At 43.2% G+C, this 26625-nt stretch overlaps 2 protein-coding genes across 5 annotated transcripts in view; both read right to left on the bottom strand.

The window, feature by feature from the left end:
* Positions 1–358: 358 nt before the first annotated feature.
* On the bottom strand, positions 359–3650 carry RPL37A (ribosomal protein L37a). The gene is made up of 4 exons (XM_041473481.1): positions 3552–3650; positions 2471–2599; positions 1162–1244; positions 359–514 (listed from the first exon to the last, which is right to left on the bottom strand). The coding sequence occupies exons 1-4, from the start codon at positions 3552–3554 to the stop codon at positions 451–453; spliced, it is 279 nt and encodes a 92-aa protein (XP_041329415.1). The 5' UTR covers positions 3555–3650; the 3' UTR covers positions 359–450.
* Positions 3651–7376: 3726 nt separating this feature from the next.
* SMARCAL1 (SWI/SNF related, matrix associated, actin dependent regulator of chromatin, subfamily a like 1) overlaps positions 7377–26625 on the bottom strand; it is a 35147-nt gene continuing 15898 nt past the window's right edge. For all 4 annotated transcript variants that reach the window (XM_041473414.1, XM_041473412.1, XM_041473413.1 and 1 more), the window contains exons 10-17: positions 19286–19426; positions 13895–14113; positions 13044–13114; positions 11030–11132; positions 10194–10376; positions 9605–9705; positions 8022–8118; positions 7377–7636 (exon numbers count right to left, since the gene is read on the bottom strand). In XM_041473414.1, the coding sequence (XP_041329348.1) occupies positions 7439–7636; positions 8022–8118; positions 9605–9705; positions 10194–10376; positions 11030–11132; positions 13044–13114; positions 13895–14113; positions 19286–19426 (1113 nt within the window). In that variant the 3' untranslated portion in view covers positions 7377–7438. The remainder of the gene's footprint in view (positions 7637–8021; positions 8119–9604; positions 9706–10193; positions 10377–11029; positions 11133–13043; positions 13115–13894; positions 14114–19285; positions 19427–26625) is intronic.

Genomic DNA, 26625 nt, shown 5'->3' with positions numbered 1-26625 from the left:
TCAGCCCCCATTCCTCATCCCCCTGTGCAGCTGCTGAGGAGGGCAAGAAAATCAAGAGTAAAGTTGAGGCTGGGAAGAAGGGAGGGGTGATTGGAATTAACATTTGGTTTTATTTCTCATTATCCTACTCTGATACAACTGGTAATAAATTAAACTGGTTTCCCCAAGTCAGGTCTGTTTCGCCCATGACAGCAGCTGGTGAGGCATCTCTCCCTGCCCTTATCTCAACCCACAGACCTTTCATTCTATTTTCTCTCCCTTGTCCAGTAGAGGAAGGCAGTGATGGTGCAGCTTTGGTGGACACCTGGCACTCACCATACATAACAGACAGGACTTTTTGCAGAAAAGACAAAAATTATTCCACGCCATCATCACCCTTTTATTGATAAAAGGACAGATCTTGACAGTGCAGAAAAAAGGATGTTTCACAAGGAGAACAGGAAGTAGCTTCTACTGGTCTTTCAGTTCCTTCAGTCTTCTGATGGCAGATTTGACTGTCACTGCAGAGGTGGTACTGGAGGAAGAAGCAGAGTCATTAGAATGTGGCAGAACGACGGTGCTGGTGTTGTTTATTTTTGAGAAAGCACTTCTCACTTCAAACTGTTATCATCTGACTGTGCTGTCAAACAGGGTCTAACTCCACTTTTACTTTCCCGACAACAAAGCGTAGGCCTGGGTCCACAAAGCACAGGAACTTCACAGGCTACACCCCAACCCAAACCTCCCAGTCATGCACCCACCACGTGCACCAGCGTGTGGGCTCAGATCCCTCACGACTGCTACGCGTGGGGCAGGAGTGTCCTCTACAGAACTGTGGGGGAAGGAGCAAGGATGGGGAGTAAGCAACAGCACCCTCACAATAAAGGTTATTTATAATTCCATTTTTTTTGCTTTTACAACGAAAGGAAAACATGAAAATAACTTTTCTTGGAATAAATCTGGCTTTGTCTATTGCAAAGAATAGCAATCAAATTGACTTTGATCCACAGCAATGAAATTTTACAGAACAGGCAACTTCCCCCATCACTATCTCAAGACAGATCTACTTAATGATCAGTAGATCAAAATTAAAAAAAAAAAAAGAAGATAAAAAGTCAAAAGCTGTATTATGCTACAGCTATGTGAGAATAAATACTGATTGGAGCTTCTTCATTTCCTTACTTGTAAGTCCAGGCACCACCAGCAACTGTCTTCATGCAGGATCCACAGTGCCAGATACCCACAGCCTTCCTCTTCATTTTGGTCTGGAACAGAAGAAAAAAGGAAAAAAATAAAGTCACTCTCCATCAGCTGAAAAAGCCAAACAAGAAACTTCAGGCAAGGCCTTCACAGCACTCCTATAAGCCAAGTTTAGACAAGAAAGGGACAGGCAATGCTTTTACTCAAATTCTGCAGACGCTTCTGAAGCACTTTCCTATTCCGATATGAACCGGATCATTTCCCAAGGCATAATCAAAACTTCAGCTTATTTTGAAGGAGAAAAATAGCAAGGAGCTACCTTGGTTATAACAACTGATATTCTCACTGGTTTGGTGCTCAGGTAACACCACTGTTCCCAGGACCCCCCCTGGCAAGCCCAGCCTGCTCAACCCAGACCCACTTCCAAGAGCATCTGAAGAGTGAGTGGTGGGTACAGAACTCCCTCCCCCAGGCAGGGATCCCTCACCTTGCAGAGGTGACAACAGGCTTGCCCACACCTATGCCTGATTTAGGCAGCTCTGCAGACAAGACTATCAACATTCTCACTTCATACATGAAAGGCACCAAGTTAAAAACAAACAAAAACCCAACAACAAATCAAAGCAAGTAAAAACCCCATGACGAGAATATTTTAAAATTTCCAGACACTTTAAAGATTCCTACTCTACAGACTGCAATAAAAAATATCTGTGCAAAGCATAAGCTGATGGACCTTTCAAACTGTCAGAAACTAGATTTAACAGCAGATTTTAATTATGTACACACACAGTTAAGATTACTTCCTATCAGAACTTCTTCCCCATCCAGAGTTACACAGCACACCAAAGTAAGCAACTGCCACCAGAACTTTAAAGTGGGAAAAGCAAGCTCTGTTCCTCTGCCAGGTATGCTGTAAAAAGTTACTGAAGGGGAAAAAAAGTCCAAGTCAAGCCTTAATTATCAAGATAACAACTGTGATGCTTTAATTCTGCCAGGTCAATTTTATTAATTTTGTAAAGCATATAACATGGCAACATTGCTCACTCTTTTGTATCATGAAATGTAATAATGTTTGTTTTCATTTAACTGCTACTAAACATACATGTGAAGTGTCTACTCTCTTTTTCAAGGACTCTGACAGCAGCCCAAAGCTCACGACACACTAGTCCCTGCCTTGGAACTAGGCACGTTTCTCTTCAGTGCAAAAATTACTGAAGCATCAAATCACCTTTCTAGCATCAGTAACAATGTGATTTTTAAAGACATTTGGCGAGGGAAAGAGATCTCTCACCTTGCCGCAGAAGGAGCAGGTATACTTGGCATGCTGGCTGATTTCAATCTTCTTCACCATTTTCCTAAGGGATGCACCATAACGGGTCCCATATTTACCGACGATCCCGACCTTCTTGGTACGCTTGGCCTGTGGGGAGGCAAACCAGAATGAGCTCCAGCTCTACAGAGACAGCCTTCTCCTCGCTGCTCCCCTCTCCCAGCACGGCAGCTGAGCGCTGAGCACCCTACAGCCGGGCTGCAGCCTCCCCTGCCGCTGGGAAAACTGAGGATTCACAGCGTCAGGGAATGCCTCAGGCTGGAAGGGACCACCTGGTCCAACCTGCCTGCTCAAGCAGCATGGGCCCGGGCACACGGCACAGGACTGCATCCAGACGGGTCCTGAGGATCTCCACTGAGGGAGGGAGACCCCACACCCTCCTGCGCAGCCTGTCCAGGGCTCGGTCACTGCCAGGAAAGTTCTGCCCCGTGCTCAGGTGGGACTGACTCTGTGCATGGGCTTCTGCCCGTTTGTCCTACGGCTCGGCACCACCGAGAAGAGCCCGGCTCTTGCCTCTTGACAGGAGATGAGATATAGATTCGTAGGCTATTTTAACTATTTAATGATATATATTTATAGTGAGATCCCCTCTCAATCGCCTCTTCTGAGGCTGAACAGGCCTAACTCGCTCAGCCGGTGCTCGTGAGAGCTGTTCCAGTCCTCCAATCCTCCTCGCCGCCCTCCCCTGGAGCATTACCGATGGAACGCCACCGGGCTGGCGCCGCTGCAGCCCCGCAGCTCCTGCCGGGGCACTTGGGGCCGCCGGGAGCGAGCAGAGCCCCGTCCGTCCCGGGGCCAGCCGGCGGTGGCACGGAGCGCTGCAGCCCCTCTGTCCCCCGCGCCCCGGCTGCCATTGCCCTCACCCAGGCCGCCTCCCTCCGGCCGCCCGAACCGAGCGAGCCGCTGTCGCAGCGCGGAGCCGGGGCCGGCTCGGTGATGCGGCGCACCCCCGGCCCCGGCTCCGCGCTGCCCCGGGCGCGCCCTGCGGCGGTCCCGGCGCGGATGGCGGCGGATGGCGCCGGACGGGCCCGGCCTCACTCACCATCTTCCGCCGGCGCCGACACGGAGAGGGAGAGAGAGCGGCAGTGCGCAGGCGCGGGAGGCCGGCGCGGGCGGAAGTGACGCGCGGAGCCCGGCGGCGGATGGCGGCCCGGCCTGGCGCGGGTGGCGGCGCGGCGCAGCCCGGCCCGCGGGAAGGACACGCTGCCACCGAGCGTGAGGGGCTCCGAGAGCCTGAGGGGCTCCCTCACTGCAGACACTGCCAAACGCCTGCGTGCAGTCCCGTGCCGTGTGCTCCGCCATGGCCCTGCTTCCAGCCTGGCCCAGCCTGCGGAGCCCGCTGTGACACCAGGCCGTGCGTGAGCGCCAGCGCCGCCCGAGCTCAGAGACCTGGGGCTCCAGCGAGGCAAGTCACAGCAGAAAAGGAGACGGGGCAGTTCCATTCACTCACCTCGTTTTTAAAGAGGATAAACAGCAAGTCAAAACGGACAGAAAACGTGCCCAGAACTGCAGAAAAAGTAAATAATAATATATATGTAAATCAGAAAGGATGAATTCTTATCATAAAACATACCAGCCCTAAACCATGAGGTTTCAAGAATTTCCACATCAGGTCAGGTCTTAACCTGATTTCCTAATTTCCTTGGGGTTACCCAGTGCTGAAACACCAGCCCTGAAAGCCCTCGTGTGCTGCTTCAGAGGTGATTCCCAGCACCAAAACACGGAGGGAAAAATACACCAGTGCCACTGATAGCCTGAGAGCTTTTCCATGCACAGAGGCAGCTACGGCTCATCCCCTCCTGGCAGGAAAGGGCCAGAGCTTCCCAGTACACCTAGAGAATTGTCCCCAGGTAATCGCTGCAGGTTGTTTTTCTCCATACCCACCCTGGCTGCCTTGAACAATGACAGCACTCTTCACCTGCAGTCTGTTTAGTGAAGAGGGAATCAAGGAATCGAGTGTACCCAGCCACTGTGTTCCCTTCCCTGGCTGGGGTCTGTACTTTAAGAGATGCTCATGGACAGATGTCACATCCCTTCTTGGCTCTTGCTCTCAGGGTTTGAACACCAACATTTTTAATTCCCTCTGTCATGCCAGGCTTCTCATTCCCTGATCATCCCTGCAAGCTCTTCTGGGAGCTGGTGGGCCAGAGCAATGTTTGAGATGAGGGCTCAGCAAGACTTTAGGCAATGGTATTTTTATCTCCCTCAGTTGAATCAAAATTTCATTTGATATATCCTACGAATATATCTGCCCTTTTCAGATCCTCGTCACAATGATGACTCACAGGATACAGCTTTGTTACCAACGTATTAGAAAACAGAAAAAAGTAATTTCCTTTGGCTGCCTAGTGACGATATGGTTAAAAGAAATATAAACTGTCAGTCAACACATCCAGAGAATCTACTGCTACTCTCTGGTCTGTATCTACAGAGTTCAGGTTTGCTGTGACAGTACAGCACATGGTCATATCCATCATCCACCAGTGTCACAGAGAGCTCTGGCAACAACCAAACCCAGCCACCCTGGGAGACAGCTGTTCCCAGCACTGCCAAAGTAGACACACATTTCCAAGGGACTGAGAAGATAAAGGACACAGACAGGCCACCCCCTTGAACTCTTCAGCTCATGAAGCTAGCCAGCCTGGGGCATACAGAACACTTAGTTTAACTGCTCCAGCTTATTGTTGATATATTTTAACTTGTTGTTGCTGTTTTAGCATCCTTCTTGAAAACACACAGGTGGGAGCACTGATGCAGGTGTACACGCAGGCATCCAGCCACAGTAAGATGCTCCAAGATCCAGTGAGATGGGTCCTTCCCTTTCTCTGCTGGTTTTAGATAGTGCCAAAAAGATACAGCTCTATCATCTTCAGCTGGCAGGTGCAAGAGGCCCAGGAGTGCTCCATGTTCCTGAGCCTGCTGTGAGTCTCACTGGCATCCTGCACACTGCCTTGCAGAGGTTCTTCAGCAAGCCTTGGAGATCCTGTCTGAGCCTGCTGCCAGCTGCCCAGCCACCTCCTCACCACATAAATGATGGACTAATGGTGCCATTGGGATAAGGCCTGCAGTCTCTCCAGTCCCTAGAAGTTATCACTAACAGCACTTTCCTGCTAGGTTCTTCTCCTCTTTTTCATGTAGTAAGGATAATGTAGATCTCAGGTGTGTTTGAAAAACCTCTGTATCTGGGCAGCAAACCAGCTGAGATTTTATATGTCCTAACAAAGGGAAGGTTTCTCTGGCATTCCTCCAGCAGGGCTGGGATTTATCAACATACAGACAAGATGAATCAAGTTAATAAGAAGCAGAATTCTCCAAGGGTACTTTCAGTGTATCTCAGAAAAGTACTGTTTTGAAACAGCTGCAGCTTTACAAAGAACTACTTCTACAGGAGACAACAATATGGGTACACAAATAATGCCTTTTGCATTTTTTTTTTAGACAGCAATCAGACCCCTTACTCAGAACAACCCACTTTGCAAGTAGAAATATCACTCATCCTACAGGCAGATTAAATACTCTGTGTTCAAGATGACAGACATTTAAAAATGTCAAAAAGCGTGTCTTCATCACCTGGCCAGCTGTTGAAGTAAGAGCAGTGATGGTTAACTCAGCCTCAAACCCAGAGATAAAACATTTCTTCCAGCTGCCCAGTCACAACACCCCTTGCTACTGCTCACACCCCAATGCACCATCTGCAGTCACAAATGAAATGCAGTTCTCCACCCAGCACAATTGTACATGCAGCCTGTGGGGCATTTCCATGACGACACCAGCTGAAAATGGAACAATCAAACCCTTCAATGCACGAAAAAATACCTAATGTTACCAGGTTGATCTTACAGCACAAACATTTTTCTCCTCTGCCTTGCAAGAGAGGTATTTTTGTCAGTGTCTGGTACTTGCACAGAGCCAAGCACATCACCTCCACAGCACGTCAGCTACTGGCCTCCAGGAGCTAAATGTAAGCCTTCAGTTTGCCACCTTTTCTACAGATCAGCTGTAAAACACAGCTAGGTGGGAGATGGAATGCTAAAATACAGAAAGTAGCAAAAGCTTGGGAATCACAGCTTAGAACAACTTATTATTTAAACAAGAGCAGAAGTCTGCCTGTGTCCCCTTCTCATTCACCTGTAGAAATCAGTCAAGTCTTGAAGAAAACACACACCCCCCCACCCCATCTCCCTGAGAAGTCAGGGTTAATCCCTGGCAGTCAGCACAAGCTTCCCCCTCCACTGACAGAAGAAGCACTTGCCATGGAGCAGGTCCTAATACTCAGCATGAGGCCAGAGATGAGTGTGCAGAGGCAGGCATGTGCCTAAAACAGGCAATGCACACTTACTGGCACACAGCTACATTACTTAGCTCAAGGTGGTAACTTCCTCTTTTCCCTCCTCTTCCCCACCTCCACAAAACATCAAGGTCTGTTTGGATCTTTTTTCTTCATGGCCAAACGGAATACCCAAGAGCCAGTCTGTGAGTGAACCAAGTAATGGCCCGATTTGCCAGTGAACAAACTCCTAGAAATACAGACTCTTGAAAATTGAAAACATTGTTAAAAACACTCTGCAGCTGCAGACGAGTTAGTTTTCTCAAGAGTTCTGCCCTGGGGACAGACAACCATTATCTGCTTTTTAAACAAAACAACTGTGGAAGCTGATATGCTGAAACACAGCAGAATGATATTTGCCCATGTCCATTCAGTCACTGGCAAAACCAGGACTGCAAACCCTGCAGGCTGCCAGGTGTGTGCTGCACATCTGTCACACTGTCAGACTGCCTTCTCATCCTTTGAGATGAAACATGCCAGAGATACAGAAAATTTGAAGTCTTTTATTTTCAAAAGTTCAAAAAATAATATGTGATTGCTTTTGGTTTTTCTTTTTAATAAAAAAAATATATGTCTTAGCTGCTATTTTTAGCTGTGACCATTCACACTTCCTCAATACGCCGCTTTTTTTTGGGACTCACTGAACATGTCTCTGCTTCTCTGTCTTGCAAGGCACTGCCAGAGTCAAACTCACAGCCAGCATCAGCTGCCTCCAAAAACAAAACATCATCAGCATCATCTCTGCTCTCAGAGAAGGTCGTCTGGAAAAGGTCATAGATAGTCTTCTGCTTTGGATCTGGCTGAGGAAACAGAACAGAACAGGATCTACATCCACACTGTCACGTAAAACACAGTGAGCAAAATCAGAGGACACTCCCCTTACACAGTGCACATGTGCGTATAGATCATGCTATACATCATACACACCCATATGTATCTCATACATTATATACTCAAAGACATATATACGACATGGATGCTAACAGGTCTCCTTGCAAGCAGCAGGCTTGGAACTTCTGTGGAGAGTGCAAGCCAAGGTGTGGATCCTGGGAGGAGTTGAACAATCTGGTCTGTGACATTCAAGGCAGAACAGGTGTAAGGTCACCTGTGCCAATCTAGATGTACACAAGCCAAAGCCCATTCAGCCTCTCCCAGGGACCACCAATGTTCTTTCAGGTCAATTACCTTAGGACAGTAATTAGTTGACTCAGCTGTTTCAGAGAAATTGGTTTCTGAAAGACCAGCTTCACCCAGCACTTTGATCTTCTCCTGAATCATTGGCCTAGGAGTGATAAACGGATATTACTGAAAGGAAAAAAATCAAGGACACAGCTTCATTTACTATGTGTAGATTAAAAAAGGATACAACTGGGAATAAAGATGGCTTTTCTACCAAACTTTGTTGGTTCCTTGACCTGTCCTGCTCTTGGTTATAATCACTGTATGCTGTCTTGAGATATCAATCCATTAAATTGGTAACAATTAGAGGATTTTGGGCTATAAACATTTGGAGAACACATATGTCCAATAGAGAAACTAGCTGACTGAGGTAACACCAATGGTATGAAGCCAGACTGAGACGATGCAGCTAAAAGGACTTCTAGTAGCCTGTGTGCTCAGTCTCTAAGGCAAGCAATGGTAAACCCCAAAAACAGATGCACCAGCATTTCAAGGATAATTCCCAATGTACAGCAGGAGGAAGAATCCATCACTGGCTCAAGAGGCTGAGAGGTCCCGGCCACACCTGCACACTGGACACTGAAAGATGCCAAGGCCACAGCACAATTAGTGCATTTACCAAATAGCCTTGTCCTCTTGTTCTTTTTCTTGTCTTTAAAAAGATGCCACTGTCCTTTAAAGAGCCATATTTCTTCCCCATTAAGCACTAATGACTGCACAGACAGCATTTCACAAATAAAGGCAGAATTACTGTCATTAACTTTCCATGAAATTTGGGTGATGCATCAGTTTCCAGATCCTTGCATTGTAGGGTTATAATTACTTGCCATCATGATATTCTGGGAACTGCACAAGTTCACTTAGTTCATTCATTCCTTTAAACAAGGTAATAAAGATGTAATTTTGGATTTAAATGAAGCAGCTGGTAGATAATTTCTTGTCATCATTTGCAGGTCAGCTCCCTTGCAGCACTAAAAATTCCTCAGATCCTGTCCACCCCCAGATGTCAGATTCCCCAGTCCTAAGGACTAATGTCCACTGGTAACTCTCACAGGAGGCAAAAAGCCTCACACCACAACTATCCAGAGGTGGGTCAATAGCACCTTTTTAATCTGTCTGAAGGGCTCACTGAAGAGCAAGAGGAAGGCAGCAGTGCAGTCCTCCTCCACAGCTCCCTGTCCGAGCACACAGCAGCCCGACTGCTCATCAGAACTGATCTACAATACAATGAACCATCTCCAGTGTCTGCTGACTTCGTTTACAGAACCCTAGCACAGGAATGTTCTGGGCTGGTATCTAAGACAATTCCTCCTCCTTACACAGAGACTGTGAAGGTTTTAGATGCATCAGCTCTCCCACAATTTCTCTTGAGAGCCCTTTCTTTGTCAGATTACTACTTTTATTCCTCCTGCTTGTCAGCCACTCAGTCATGTCTACTGCAGCCAGGCCATGCCACCAGCTTGCAGCAGCCCTGGCACATCTTGATCCTTCCCTCACAGGCTGTGGAAATCAGCATTAACCCCTCACACCAAGTATGTTACAGTGGAAACACATGTCAGGGGAACCAAAGTTTCTTTCTCACTTCTTACCATAGGTAGTCATCTGCTGTGCCTTTAGCCACCAGGTAGTGAACATTAACAGAGCTGGTCTGTCCAATTCGGTGTGCCCGATCTTCTGCTTGGATCAAAATCTTAAAGTAAAAACATGACAAAAAGTGAAAACTGCAACATCTGAGAAACAGTGTAAGCACCAGAGAACAGAGGATATCATTTCTTCTGCTTAGCAACTCTTTCTTATCTGGATCCTGTTAAGACCTGTATTCTCAGAGTAAGCCAAGAAGTAATCTGGTACACCAGGTTCCCAAAAGGCACTGAACAGTTTTCCAAAGCAGAGGGTCAGCGCTGATGTTGGACCCTTTCAGGTGTTGGCTAGACAAACCCTTAAGAGCTCTGTCAAATAAAGACAGAAGCCTGTTTCCCTTTTGTGCCACCTTCCCCTGCCAGCAAGCTGTGTAAACCAGCCTCACAAGTACAAGCCCAAGAACCTGTGGTTGCAGAGCCAGCAGACATCATAAAGAGACAAACCCTAGAGAAAGTTACCTGCCCGTTATATCTCTTAATCAGCAACATTTCTGCTCTCCAGGGAACATCCCACCCTTGTCCCCTCCAGGACACTCACCCCTGGGTTCCAGAAGAGCTCTGCAAACACCACCAGATCTGCAGCAGACAATGTCAGGCCCATGTTTGCAGCAGTGAGGGAAAGGACAGCCACAGCCTGCTTCTCTGAGAACTGGAACTTCTGGCACAGAGACTGCCGCTCAGCTGAAGATGTGGAGCCGTCGATGCGAATGTGCTCGACATGCTGTGAAAAGGCAGAAGATGCTGTTTAGAGACCTGGTGTCCTCCTTCTTGTATACTCCTTCCATGTTTTAGTGCATCCCACGTCCAGTGCTGCCACTGAGCTAAGTCACCAGTGCCACTGTTGGTTATAGTCCAGAATGTTATCTTAAATCATTCTTCACACTGCTCCAGCATGCTTTAGGAGCATCAATGGAAATCTCACATGAAAAGTTAGACAAACAAGGGAAGTCAAGAGAAATGACTGGCAGGTCTATCAACTCTCCCTACAGTATCTCAGTTCAAAAATGTAAGAGCATCACAGAGGTAAAGGCTGGCAGGGATGGTGGGCTTGGTTAGTCTCATTCTCCCTCTCAGGAAAGCCTAGAGAACGGCTACACAGGGTAACACAAGAATTCACAAGCTCCAGTGCAGACAGTGGAATTAAAGAACATTAAATACAATAAAAGCCATTCAGCTAATACAGAGTGCATGTTGTGAGGCATTCACCCTGACAGCTCAGCTCCCTTGGTGAAGGGCACACTCAGCAGCACAGCAAGTAGAAATCATCTCTGTCACTAACTGCCCTAAACTATCTGACCAGCCATAAATCCAGGGGGCTGTTCAACAACTTTGAAGCTGGAACAGTGATAAAGTTAAGACAAACCAGTCACTTACTTTCTTCTTCAGCTCTGCAACTACTGCATCCAGCATTATCTTGTGATGAGCAAACACCAGGAATTTATTATTCCCGCTTTCCAGTAACTCCAGGATGTACTCTCTACATGAAAAAGGAAAAACACCAAAACACTATAAAATTACGTGCTGAGAGAATACAGACTCTGCTCATAACAAATTTTGAAGATACTGCCCATTTATACACAAACACTAGGAAACAGGCTAGCATAAAAAGCTGCAGTAAAGTGCAAGCAGCAAGTCAAGTCTTCTATAGATTAAAATACAGAAAGGAAAATTCCCTCAGTTTTTCTTCATCACAAGCAGACAGCTGCCTACATTATACTTGGGTGTCAAAGAGAATCAGTTTATTATAACCTACTTGGAAGATGACATTCCAGGCCAATCGACTGAAGGTCATCTATACTTAATTACAATCTCACCCATCTGTATTTCTAACTTCTGTACAATCACAATACACTAAAGTAATCTGTATGCAGTTAAACTTCCTGGGTTTACTTGGGATTGTTTTTACATCAGAAGAAAACACCTCTAAACACACTGATCAGAAAAAAAATACCTTTTCTTGCAAGGGTTCCCACTGACAATTTACTCCAGCTTAAATATCTAAATTTGTCAGCTATTTCTAGGAGTTATCCACATGCATATAGGCTAATGGCCAATAAGAGGCAACAAGGCTCCTTTTAAATGACTTAAATGAAAACATTCCCATGGACTGGCAGCAGAGCTACAGAACCCATTTCTATGTAGTAACTTGCATTACAATCAGGTTAACTGGAGCCTGAGGAACACTTTTAAGCCCATACAGATGACGTCATTTTTTTCTTTGGAACAGCAAAGTTGTTGAGAAGATCAGGAATACCAAACCTTTACTAAAGTCAACACACCTAGGTCAGCAGCATCTTTCACAAAAGTCCTAGAAGGATTTCTAGCACTTTATTAAGACAGCAGACAACTTTGCAGGGCTCATAATATTCAGATGCCCATTACATGACAATATTATTTTAATAAAGAAATCTGGGAGAGAAGTGGGGCTGCAGTATTTGAAAACAAGTATCAAAGTAAACATTCAGAGTAGTAAGCAGACGCCAACCAAAACATCACAATCATTTTATATCTCATTCCCACATTCTATTTAACAAGTGGCAAGTAATTTCAGTGGAAGCAATGGAAGATAAGACATTAAGGGTAGGAAGTGCTGATGATCACAGGACAGTATCATTAGATGTGACTGAGAAATCACACAGTGCACACAGTAATTGGTCCTTACATTCCACAGTAATTGGTCCTTACATTCAGAGAGCTGTGGAAAGTAAACTATTTTCATATTATTACCATATTACTTATTAGAAAGTTATGCTATGACCTAAAGCAACTCCTTTGCAGTCTCAGCAAAAAGGCTAAGGATGAAAGGACACAGAAAGGCATTACTTGTAGGGAAGAAAGAGTTAAAAGCACACCTGTGGTACAAAAATTTTACTACTGAGGTCCCACATGAGCCCTGTGGAAGAGCCAAGAACTTCAGTGGGAGCTGTGAGATTCCTAAAGCACACTACAACTAAATCTAAGCCCATCTCCTAAGCTTTTTGGTTCAGGATTTCCGCTGCAGCAGAACTGCAGTGTTTGTCTTCTCAAATTCTGTTGATGCTTTTAGTTTCATTATTTCCCTGCTCCTTAAATTGAAAAAGGGTCCAGGGAAAAAGGGTCCTTGAAAAAGACCAGGGAATTTGATCCAAGCCCCATACACAAAGTCATTCTAAATGGTTCAAATGACAGTATAGATTTGTATCTGGAATGAAATCAGAAGACTTATTTAGCCAAAGAACCCCAAGAGAAGAAAATGCTTAGTGCATTGTAATTACAATCAAGTTTTTCTAGGCTGACTTGTGGCTATGCTTCATGTCCCTGAACTGTTATCTCTAAGGCACCATCTCTCTGTTCTCAGCAGAAAACCACATTTTACTGGGCAAGAATGAAGCAGTGACACGGAGCTTACACGACTGAGTGGATTTTAGCTTCTGCTGTTCTGCTGAAGTAGACGAGAAGAGCTTCCTTCTCCTGTTGTTTCTGTAGAAGGAAGAGATAAACAAATCTGAGTCTCAGAAATGCCTTTTCTCCTTCTTGCTTACAGATATTTCTGCTGCTGCCAATAAACACTTTGCTAGGAAAAAAAAATCAGCCTAAAAAAGCACAACAATAGAGGCCTGGAGGGGAAGTCTCCTACTCGCCATTAGGTACAGCAGATACTCACACAGCCCTGACACCTCCCTCCCTACCTCCTACTCAACTCCTACCAGCTGGATGACAAGTGTATCACAAATGGAGCTGTAGTTGAGAAAGCGTGTCCCAGCTAAAATGGCAAGGAAAAACACCCAAGTTCTTACAGAACTGTATTAGCAACCTAGGAGCCTAGAACATGCATTTTTCACACAAGGAAAACAAACAAGAAAAGCAAAAATAAACTCTTTGCATTTTTGGCTACTGCTCAGTTCACAACACAACTCAAATAAATCTGTTTTTGTAGGCTGAATGAGATTGCAAGGCTAGACAGGAGAGTAGGTAGAGAGGCAGGAGATATGAAAGACAATTAAAAATTACTAACAAGAAAGAAAAAAAGAGAGGAAATGGTATTTCATACAAAGGGACAAAGTAGACCACTTAGATCAAAAGCAAATCAGGCTGAGCTAGTTTTGGTTGTGCTGTACACTCATTTAAAACTGTGCCTTCACATAAAGGTGTGGGTCTGACCTTTGGAACTCAGGGTACCGTTTTTTCACAAAAAGGTTTTTTAAAATAAAAGTACCTGAAGCAGCAATGGCTCATTGTGAAAATAAGTTTCTGACTTACACTGTCATATCCTTTGGCCATCTTCTTTGCTTCAGCTGCCAAGGCAGCTTTGGTCTTTGCACTAATGCGTTCAGGAGCCACCACAACCATTTTGCGTTGCTTTGCTGGAAGCTGGGAAAGCACATCTGATTTCAGACGTCGGATCATGATGGACTCTTCCAGCAAAATTTTCAGTTCAGTTAAGTTGGATGATCCAGAATAGTCCCAACCCCATGGCATCTGGGAAAGATCAAAGCAGTTATCGGTGTCAAACCTGTAAGACACTGCTCTGCATACAATCCAAAAGCAGAATAAATTTCTAGGGAATCCGGACAAGGCAAGAACTGGATGGTCAGCAGGAGATTTGACAACAATGGCAATAAGGTAGAAGCATACAAACTAATCCACTCAACATGAAAAGGTTACTTACAAGCTCCCCTTCTTCCTACCTACAAGAGCCCAGAGAGGTGCAGGAAAGAAGACTATGCAGAAAGGTGGCAGGAATCCCTTCTCCAGCCCTGTGTCCTGATACTCACTTTCACATAGCAAGGAATTGCTGCTCTCCACTTGCAGCTTTGAGCAGGCCAAAAGAATTCACCGCAGTTCTATGCATGCACATTTATCTCAGCTTTAAGCAGAGAGACACACAAAAATATTCTCTAACAGCATGAGGACAAACATCCTTAACCCAGATGCCTTCACAGAGTTGTTACACTTGTCTGACATGCTAGGTCAGAAGTGTCTGTTCTCCACTGTGACCTGACTCCTGCTCTGCTCCCTGGCATACTCTATTTCTGCCATTACTGTGTTTGGCTCAGACTCAAGCTAAACAGAAATAAACTGTGGCCCAGAAGACATTTCTCCAAACATTGTTTCTTCGAAGCATCATCACTTCAAAGCTCCTCTGAACAAGACATTCATTTACTCCTCCTTGAAGCACTCCTCTGAACCTGGCCTATCCTCCAAGATCCTGTGTGCAAGCAATATACACCTGTTCAATTAATCTCAGCTCATCACTTCTCCTACCAGCAACCCCACAGCCTATCTTTTGTTCACTGAGAAAGAACAACAGTGGCATCAAAATTGGTACATTCTCCAAAAGAAGCATCTTTCAAACGTCTGTCTTCCAGAGAACAGACCAATACAGTTTTAATGCTGAAGCAAGGGAAAAAAAGGAAACCTTTCTGCTGCAATTTCACAAATAAGTATAGGGAATACAGCTGCAGGAATACCAAAGACCAAGGTGGGGAGAGAGGTGACTTCTCATAGCTCTAGTTCTAAATAATATTGGCAGTGTCCAAAAATACAACCTCTGGTCTTGGAATAACAATCCAAAGTAAGCCACTACATACACCCTCCTGAAATGCATATAATGGAGATTGTGAGGAGACTCAGCACCTTGATCAGCTACATTAATTGATAAAATAGACTTAATATCTATATTGATTTTGTCTTCCCCAAGAGAAAACTGCTACAACACATAAAGAAATGGAAGTAAATGAGAAAGATTCACTGCATCCTCCATCTTCTCCTAGAATGCATGAGGCAAAAAATAAAACATACCAGCCATAAGGTTAGTCATGCTACTGACTGTATTAAGGGGTGGTGCTTGGATGAACTGGGATGAGAACATGCTGTGGGACAGGACGAGGAGGAATCAAAAAGCTTATAGGGAAGTAAGACCTCTCTGGTATCCAAAAGTGAATGCTCCTACTTCAGGTTGAGATAAAACAATCTGCAATCCTATTGCCATATTGTACTGATGTGAACCATTAACTGACTTCAAATTCTGGTACTTATGGCCATCATTAAACTCATCTGACTTAATCTATTCCTATGTAATTACGGCACCATCTGATTAGCTACAGTTGGTTCATTAAAGCAGGAAACAACTCAAACCCTTAATACATAGCCAGATTGAATCCTGTAGAATTAAAACTTTGGCTCAGCCCAGTAGTGTAGGGCTAGATCTGGATCTCAGCCAAGCCCTCAAAAGACCAACATGAGTATCACTGCTCTGCTTTCCTGAAACCAAGAGTGCAAGACAGATGCATCCCTCAGGTCCACAGAAAGCTAGCTCAAGTCTACCAGGGTTTATTAGCTTCAGGCATGAAAGCTGACACTGCTGAGCCACAGCCTTTATGCTCCCTTTCTGCATTTCTCAGGCTCTGTGGGCCCAGCAGAGCACATGGACAGAAACAAGAAGGACCCCCCTGGTGCTGTGCCCAGCCTCCAAAGCCCGCTGCCCACACTGCTCAGCGCACTGGTAGGTGAGTAGGAAGGACCAACACGATTAGGCTGCTCTGCAAGGCCTCCTGTGGGGCCTGGATATCCCTTGGGCTACCGCTTTCCACTTAAAAGCCTGTGTTTTCCCACTTTCCACTTCCATAACAAGCAAGTATACATATTCTTTGTGTCCACGTAGCCAAACTGGCTACAAGCATGCTCCTAAGAAGAGCAGCATCCTCCTAAGGGAAAGAACAAGGCACACACAGAGCCAAGACACCATCTACTGTCATGTTAAAAAGCACACACAGGCAGAGTCCCCACAGCATGTTTAGGTTATATATTGCTTATGGTGCTGGAACAATTTGCAAACAAGGAAACATTCTAGCTCTGTGCTGCACCTAGCTAGTTATAAAGAGATAACTACTTTTGGAATTATTAAAATTTACTTTTGTATGCCCTATTGTGGAAAAGAAAAGAGAGAAAAAAGAGGGACATTTATTTTGCCAAAATACACATCTGGCTTTGATCCATAACATTCCAGAACACATGCTTCCAACTGTGATTTTCTTACCAAAGTGTTACAGCATCTTACATGAGTCAGTAAACTTATTACAGTGTTAGCAGAAGCTGCCAAACTCTTACAAATTCAGAGCATGTGCTCAGATAGAAATTACTTAATATTTGCCAACATCAGCCAATTTGAAAAATGAATTCACAGCATGTATTTTGGGAAACAGTCTTGGGACATCTTATAAACAACAGGTGACATTTCACTTGCTGCATTTTTAAAAGTACAGATGCTGGGAGGTTGAATTAATAAAAATGTATAAACGTCTATAACTTTTCTAATCAGATCTGTCAGATATTTGCAATCTTCTGTCATAAAAATCTTGAAACAGAAACTAGTCAGACTTTAGTTTTAAATTGAATGAATCAGTTTTGCCAATTTTTCTTTAATCTTATAATACAATTGGATTTATTATTAATACCAAAACATTTTTACATAACACCTTTCATCCTTACACATCTTCAAAAGCCTTGCAAAGCCTCTCTGGTTCTGTGCAATTCTTCCTCCACTCATAATGCTGCAAATTTCAGGACAGAAAAGCAAAACTTATTTGAGTATTGACAGCAGAAGTACCACAACAGTTCTTCAGAGAGGATGCAACTCCTAACACAGTCTTAGGTTAAGCTACAGCAACAAATGTCAGGGATACTCTACAGTCATGAAGGAACCAATTACAATCACCTTTTAAATTTTTTCATTGCCAAGTGGATCTATGGCAACCCATATTCAGCAGTCACGTCTTTTTCTCTAATACTATCTACATCTCTTAATTTCCAGCAGCCCCAATTCTCCAACCAACCAAATTCCTCCTAGGTTCTTGCTATCGTTTACTGACATTAACTGTAACAAAATGTCCCAGATGAGCATAGAGAAAACCAACAATGTTCAACTATCTAGGAGAGGCAGGTCAGAAGGTCAGACATAGGAAGAAAATTGTGCTAGAAATCCTGACAAGGTTTCAAAGGGAGGCTGACATAGATTGTGACCTCCATGCTGAATATCACTGAAGGTTGAAAAGTCATTTACACTGGACACACTGCTACAACCTGGATCCTGTAAAACAATTTTATTTCTTTGATCCAAGGTCCATCTGCCTCATAATTGAAATGACAGCTACTTGTGCAGAACTTTACCCTTAACAGGGCTTATCAAACTCCAAACCTACTTAGACTCACATGCTGCAAATCAGCTTTCCTTTTTACTGCAGAAAACAAAGAAGATTAAACTGTATCGCTTCATTTACCTGTAGGAACCATTCTGAAAGGAATGCTCAGGAAGGAATCTTTCAGTTTCAAAGACAATGAAGCTTACCAGAAGATGTGGCCTCTCCCTCCATATGATTCCTACTATGGATGGAGACCCAGGACTGATGCTCTGTGATTCTGCATGCTAATGGCCTTTCTCTGATCAGTGGCACCAGCACATGACTACCAAAGCCAATTAAGTGCTCCTCTGACTTGCACACTTGGACATACACAGAACAGCACTACACTGGCTATGAAAGCAAGTGGGCATTCAGATCTAGGAAAAAGGGGATTCAAGAATTTTATATGAGACTGCAGTAAGAATCTTCTTGGTGGAAACATTAGATACCCCAAACAGAAAAGAAAACAAACACAAAAGCCCTACAAATAGCTGTAACTATTTTTATGGCATACACTGATGATGTTCAGCTCTTCAGTAAATATTTTTCAACACTGAAATGGTCATTTGGTGTTTCCAACCACTTTGCTGAATACTCTGAATTAGAGCTGTAGGGAGATTTGAGTCCCTCTTTTGTGCCTATGCAACAACACAGAAGATCCTAGAGCCTCTGTGCACAAGAAGCAACAGCTCTTATCTTAGCAGTGTGTGTTCCAACATACACAACAGCTCTTGGGATGGCAAATCCAAGTACAGGTGAGTTGCCCATACCTTGGCAGCAAGGCAGACATTTGCTATTGTGGCTGTAAATGCTGGCTTCACGCAAAGTCAAATTCTTGCAGTGGTTGGACTCAGTAACTCTGTGGAAACAACTGCTGAGCAGCTGGCAGAGGAGTTATTTTCAAAATATGCTGAGGATTGCATCCATTTTCTAAATTAGAAGAGGGTGGAATACAAAGATATACTTACAGTCTTCAATTTTTTACTTTCCTGGAGGTATAAAATCCAGAATCCCAAGCAACAAAGTCCTTTATCAAAAAGTGGCTAAGACTAGAAACTAGGTTTCTTTGTTGTTTTTTACTTTTTAAAAAATCAATTAGCCCAAATCTACAACTGCTTAAAGGCTCCTTAGTTACTCTACCCCTTTAAAAAACTCAGGTGGGGACAAGATCTGATAAGAATAGGATCCTTTCACCAGTTATGGCCACATTTGTTTGGGGATTTTTTCCCCCCATTTTTTATTTCCATGGCTTTCAAGGCAAGAAACACTACTGCCTTCATGTCTCAGGCCCACAACTGCAGCACCTACACCTCCTCAGCTTATGAATTTTCCAAATATTACTCTGAAGAGAAACTTTCTCTAAAAGAGATACAATATCATGCACAAAGAAGAAGGAAGGAAAAGCCTCCACATTTTGAAAAAACCAGTGCTATTTGCAGAGTCCCAGTTGGCCACTTTCCCAGGGCAGTACCTTCCTGGCATCGCAGTAGCGCAGCCCGAAGGAGTGGAACTGCGGGAAGAAGCTCGGCTGCACAGCGGCGATCTGCGTGTAGAGCTCCGCGGGCCGCGACACGGCTGGCGTTCCCGAAAGCAGGATCACTCTCTTGGCAGCCTGGGAAAACCAAGCAGGGCATCATTACCATGCAGCTTACAACAGAGCAGAACTTAAGAGTCACCACAGTCCTGAAAGAAAATCCCAGACTCCCAGTTCAAGTACCCTAAATGGAAGAGTGCTTCACCTTCACAGGTGCTTTCAGCTATCGCTGCCTGAAGACATTCAAACCCAGTACTTCAAACTTCCAGGGAACAGGACAAGCCACACAGTTTCTTAATACCCATCCACATGCTCTAAGAGAAAGGTGCATCCATTTTTACTACAGTACTTTCTGAATCAGCATTTACCCACTAGACACAACTTATGCCTGGCTCAACTTTTCATTTGGCATCAGCTCTCAGAGGAAAATGACACACCCTCGCAGGTACATCCCCACCTCCAAAATAAATTCTCTCATAATAAACCTGCCACAGCAAGCCACAAGCAGACTGTCTTTCTCACAAAAGCAGAAGAGATACAAGGAAGAAGGATTTTTTTTTCTTACTTCTTTGTTCATTAAAAAAAAATAAATTATACTAGCAAGGAGAAAAAAATGAAGCTCTCTGAAGCAGGGCCAGAAGAAGATCTGACAGCCAATGGTGAGTGTAGGCACCTGTGGCTGGATGCTAGAGCATGAGAGAATAAATACAAATCATGTAAGAAGATTGTAAAATGTGTTGTAGAGGAGACAGGAAGAGGACAGAAAGCCTGCATCTAAAGCAGGTGCTCCCAAGAAGAAGCGGCAAAAATTACACTTTAAAGTCTCCAAGATACACTTCTACCTTCCTACTGCCACTATTACCTAATTCTATTATTAGATAAAAGCTATGCATTTCTACTGCTGTAAATTCACATACTGTAGTTAAATTACTTGTGCCTTGCAATTTCCTACATGGTTTAATGCAGGTTCATTAAAATAACAAAGAGATTGTTGAGTGACATCTGTACCAACAGCTCATTCACATTTAAATGAAAAAGAAAATTAAATTCTTTTATCATTTCACTGAGATCAACAAGTCATCCAGATCTATTCAGCTGTTTCATCCACTTACCAACCAAATCTGGTGGAAAAAGAGTTCCGGAAATTAATTCAAGACTCTATCAGCTATTTATATATAGGTTGTGATCAAGGTGGGACTTGCTTCTCCAATAATCCCTACTAAACAGATCAGAGGGAAATGTGATCACCACCAGGATCAGACAATTCCCTTGAACAGCTAAAAAAGCAGAATAGTTACTGAACTAAGTAAGAGGAGAGGTCAAACCTTTGAGCATGTCAGAAGGTGAAAGGTTGCACACAACAGAGGTGCTGATGCTACTCAGAAGAGGAAGGAGTCACAGAGACCAGAGATACCATATCCCATGAGGAAACTGATCAAGCAGAAATTAGGTCCTTTTTAAAAGTTAAGGTAACACTAGAGGACAACTGAACAAAACCTAGACAGTATCTGAAACCTAGCAGAAACCTTTGAGGAAGAAACTGACACTACCCTGAGAAACCTACTAAAAAGCAAGACAAGCAAGTCCTACAAGTGCATGAAACCTCCAAATAAAACTTGTTCCTCATGGACCAACAGAAGGCAACTGCCAGAAAAAGGGAAACATGAAGGCATGGGATGACAGACATCTCATGTAAGAAAACTCTGGATCAAGCTAAAGCAAGAACACACTCAAAACAGACCAGGGACATAATAAATGCAACATAAACCCAACTGTGTTGAAAGGGTTTGTGCTGTTCTCAAGGCTCTCACTTCTCAGAGGGTGTTCCCTGGGAGCTGCACAGAAGAGGTTGGAACACTAATTCCCCAGTAGTTAAAACAATTATTCAGGCTCCTTTCCCAGTCTCTAAACAGGTGTCAAAAGAGAGGATGATGAAGTTACAGGTTATTTGAATTCTAAACTTGTCCAGCTGCTGTTTTGCTGTGTGTAACTTATTTCTGAACAGAGAGGGTATTCAACCACTGCAAGCTCTTACTAAGGGCTGTGACATGTCTTCTAATTAACTATATAAAGCAAACTGAAAAGTAAAAAAAACCAATAAAAATAACAACAACAACACCACCAACCAACCAACCAAATTCCAAAGACACTAACCCTACAAGAGCTGTGAAGAACTTCAGAAATTAATTCCAGAAAATTTCATGGAACATAGGTGGTCTAACTCATTATCCCAAAGGTCCCTTTCAGTTTTAAAACCTGTGACAGATGGAGCTCAAGAAAGAACAGAAGGAAAAAAAACCCTAGGACGACAAATTTCCAAGTGTTGAAGGCTGACTTAAATTCTGGATGAAAGAAATGGCTTTGATTCCCATTTCTTTTTCTAGTGGCAACTCATCTTGAATAGATGCCAATAAAGATTTGCTCCTGCAGAGAAGTCTCTACTGATCACTGCTTAATTCTTGTTTCCTGCTGAACCTTCTGTGCTGCCAAGAGTGAGCACGTAGCCTCCTTCTTCAAAGGTCTGTAACAACAATATGGAACAACGCCACAGAAAATAAGATTGCAGGGGCTAGAAAGGACTTTCTAGCAAAATCAGATCTTGTAATCAATTGATACATATTTCCACACAGATGAACTAACATTAGCTGCTCAGTTGCATTTAGGCATGAAGTTCACAGAACTGGTGGAGACCTGGTCTGCAGTTCTCATTTACTAAGTAGCCTAAGACAAATGTGGCTTTGTAGCATTACATAATACACCAGCCAGAATTAATTCCACAGCTGTGAAAACATTTACCAAGTCACTTCTGAAAGTCAAAGAATAATTTATGAAATGATGGCACTTACTCTAGAGGTCAAGACCCAGCAAGCATCGATTCAAAGGGGAGTAGGCGAGGCAGAGGGATTATGTGACAGACAAATAATTGAACACACGAAGAGCCTCATTAACATACAATGACTGTCTCTGTGTTAAATGGATTTCCCAGCAGGAGCTATGCCATATGCTATCAGACTGACATACTTTTTTAAGTAAGTGTGGCTGGTTCTGGCTGTACATTTACTTGTGTCCCCAGTTTTTGCTTACTGTGTAATTTTAAACTGCTTAGGAATAGCTTATCCTGCAGAATGAAAAATCTGAGAAGGACTATAATAAAATAATCACCTGATGAAACAGAAGATGTGGTAAAGGGGAAGAGTAGCAGCTGCTTTCAGGAGTCTGTTTCTCTACTTGGACAAGAGATCAGGCTCCACATTTCATAAGATTAAATTATTCCAAAAAAATATAAATACTTTTCCCTGCTGTTAACCGACATCTAGACAGACAATGTGTGTCAAACAGCAGTGATAAGCTATGACTGAAGCAAATTAAACTGCCTTCCTATTCCAAGAAGGAAAAAAAAAATGGAAGGTAAGAGCAGATCTGAAGATGAAGCCCTGAGGGCCCACAGCTTCTTCAGTTTCAAGATGAAGTTCCTTCTCTCAGCAGGTGACAATAAGGAAATGTTTATTTATGTAATCCATACAGATTTGTAATACCTGAAAACAGCTGCTGTTTATTTTCCAACAGAAATAGAAATTTTTGTGTTCCCTCCTCACCTTCTACCTTCAGGACCTGTTTCTGTCCACTATTTTGAATCTGCTCTATGGCAACAAGCATAAAAGGTTTCCATTCCAGCCACACAGTGTGTTTGGACTCCCATAACAAAAACAAAGACCTTTAACCCTGCAAACATCAGGATGTGTATCAGACTATTAACTGGAACAGCAACTCAATGGGAACAATCAAATCAGTAATATTATCGATGTGTTGGAAAGCAATGCTCACAGAGACCACAAAGAGTATAAGAACATTTAATGCCACTGGAATTTTTGATTAGATAGTACCTTTTATTTATCAGTTTCCAGTGCAGTTCTTTACTACCTATTGTCATGCTTCCAAAAAACTCATCCATTTTCCATTGGGACCTTCCCTAGTTTCCATGCCTTGCAGTATTCCATGCAGTTACAGAAAAATAAAGACCATGCAGCATCTTGGCTGGTCAAAATAAGTAGAATCCTTTCCACTCTGGTACCCAAGAGATCCCACTACAGATCAGTGAGAAACTTGTGTTTTGTGTTTCTTCTCCATTCACATCCCTGAGGCTTCGCTGGTTTAAGGATATTGGTGTTATGTATACTCCCTCTCCTATGTTTATATCTCCAAGCCAGCCGAATCTTAGAAGAAAAAACCAAAATGTATAACAAGTATAACACTATTGACACCTTCTGCCTCTGAGGGAAGCAGATCCAGGGCAGAGGTGATGGGAACAACCAGTATGTCAGTATGCTTAGGAGAACTTAGTCCCAAACACGAGACTACAGAAAAAAACAGCAAGATGACAAGTAGGTCCTATTACCAATTGACACAGCTTTGAGCTAGGGGGAAGGACATGCCAGGCCTAACAAGACCTTTTGGTGACTCAACTACAGCCCAACAGTATGAAGCTATTCTCACTTTGATGTGCATGGAATCAAGACACAAAGACCACTTTGAACACAGCAACCTCTAGCCCCTGACTACTGTGAGAGCTGCTGCAGCTGGGGACAAATCTCAGGCAGCTGCCAGCACAGACCTGCTGGTGTGAAAGCTGGCTGACTTTGAAAGCAGCATTTTTGCCACATGACCAAACATCAAAGGACTGTTTTCTACTACAGCTTGCAATCCATCCTTCTCCATAATTCTGCAGGGATGCACACAGACTGTGTGCAAACTCTACCACCTCCTTTCACTTAGGCAGACAGAGCATTCTCCCTCACGTACAAGTCTGCACACCCACAAGTTTGCACATCACTGGAACATGAAGGGAATAAGATATATGGCCTAAACATCTTGCTGCTGCTATTTCACTCTATCTTACTGCTCATGCAATTTTAAGTTCCCCTCAAAGTTCTGTCCACTAATAGTGAATTTACCATAACATGTTTATATATTTACTCTAAACTCATGACAACCTGGGGTAAGCCATGAGGCAGTGAGCACAGCCACTGCATACATCCAGCCATTACAACATTTCTTACTCTGTCTCAAGTAAAACTTTTCTGAATCTCTGTCAAGGTAGCAGCTAAGTATGTCAGAAAAGATACTCAGTGCTGCACACAAAAAATTTGCGGCATTTGTTAATATCAAAAAGATGTCTAAAAATCCCCAATGGGCAAACTTAGGTGACATGTTTAATACATGGCTTTGCTTGACAATTCCATACCATACTTGCGCTGCAATATATACAAGAGAGCAGGAAAAGATGAATTGTGACTGACTGGCTAAAAACACCACTTCATTTTGAAAACCTGTCAATATCAGACATAAAAACTAAAATAAGGCTTTAAATACTGTAACAATGAGATAAAGATTTGAGAGGTGGAGATTCAGTCTGGCTATCTAACAAGACAAATTAGAAACTAATATCCAAGGTATGTCATCTTTATTATCAATGCACCAATTTAATCCAATTATTGTGCAGTTCTGTATAAACACTTGCAACTTACGTATTTAATTTATTATTCAAATGGAGAAGTCAAAAGTGCAGATTCTATCAAGATAGAAAGAATTAATTAAGTATGGATAGAACTGACAAACATTTCTGTCTCCAAAACATTTTAACTTAGATCTGTCCAGTGTCATTATGGACTCACAAATATTTGTAGCATGTAAGGACCAAGGATCACATTTCTTAAGTAGATTTCTTTTTTTCTGTCCCCAAAAGTCAGTTAAAGCATTTATGCTTTAGAGCATTGAGATCCTCATAGGAAATACCAGCAACTACGGCAATTTCAGACAGTTTAAAGCAGTATTATGCTAAGTTAGAAATGACAATGCTCAGAAGGTTGACAAACAAGGTCTGCATTAGCTCCAGGGCCTCTGGTTACAGCACAGGCACAGCTGCACACTGTAACCTTAAGGTAGGGACTGAGGTACTAGAAGCAGTTTACCTCTCAAGGACTTGCCACAGTTCCACCTTTTTCTGGTCTCTTCTAAGAGCCCTACTGCTGCTCAAATCCTTTTAACATAAAGAAGGCAAGAACAAGAATATTATCCTCAGCAGCATGTTTAGCCACACCTCTTATTCAGTAATTTCAAGGTATCATGTAAAATAATGAAAATACTCCCATTTCTATCCCACTGGCTACTTACTGTAAGTATCACATAGTATAGTTGTTAGATTCAGTATTTAAGTGATGAAAGCTCCTACTATTTTGGCAATTATTTCAAATACAAAAATATTGGTGTGATGTGTTGTGGCAGAAGTGACCACAGCATCACTCACAAGGAGATGAAGACACAGCTGCCAAAGGGGATAGTTCTAGAGCAAAAAGGCCTATGTTGGAAAGCAAGGACAGAAAAATGTCTATTACAGCAAATACTTCAGAAATTTTAGTCAGCAACCAGGCAAACAGAATTTACCTGAACATCTAACACAAAACATCTGGTACTGCATGCTCATTGCAGGTGAGATAATGCACAATATGAATATAAAACTCTTAATGCTTTCAGAAGACTGAAATTCAGTTTCAGAAGCATCAGCTCTCAATTCTTTAAGACCAGTGATGTGAGAGCATAAAACTGTAAATTCTCAGGAAGTGTATACAGGCAATTAACCTCTGCCTGACAACTACCATCTTTCACTCTCATATCTTGCAGCCTGCAAATAATTTTGACAAGCTGATCCTTACAAAGCTTCAAGTCGTAAAGGATGAGGCTGTTTTCTGAGCATTTAATCAAAATGAGGGCAAATCTGTTATTTTCCACGATTTTCAGACATACACCCTAATTACTGTATTTCAAACTGCCGCAGAATTGGACCTCCTACTTAAGCTTCCAAACATTTAAAAGCCTGAAGTGATTTGAAAACCAAGAGAAGACACGAGTCAGGCCTTTAAGGAGAACAACCAAGTTATTCAAGGACAACCATCTTCAGCATGCCTTTAAGAATCTTGCATGTTAAAGGTGGTTGCTGTAAAGCCATCACAGACCAGGTCTTCTCTATATACATACTGTTGGTTAATTGCTGAAAAGGAACTGCATCTACCTTCTTCCAATGTGCAGACCCTGCAGTGTCTAGAAACTACCCATAACTCTAATCTGTATGTTAGAGGCTACCAGGATGAGTTTGATTCTTTGATCCCAGGACAACAGGCAAACATTAAAATTTACATTTCTCCTGGTATCTTATAATTGACTACTGCCTGCCTTCTGTGGGCCACCTGTCCCACTAACCTCACATTCTGCCATTTCCCAGT

This window comes from Pyrgilauda ruficollis, unplaced genomic scaffold, assembly GCF_017590135.1.
Source record: "Pyrgilauda ruficollis isolate IOZ18807 unplaced genomic scaffold, ASM1759013v1 scaffold3, whole genome shotgun sequence".
Lineage (NCBI taxonomy): Eukaryota > Metazoa > Chordata > Aves > Passeriformes > Passeridae > Pyrgilauda > Pyrgilauda ruficollis.
The sequence above is the reverse complement of the archived record's forward strand: the minus strand, read 5'-3'. Positions and strand labels throughout refer to the sequence as shown.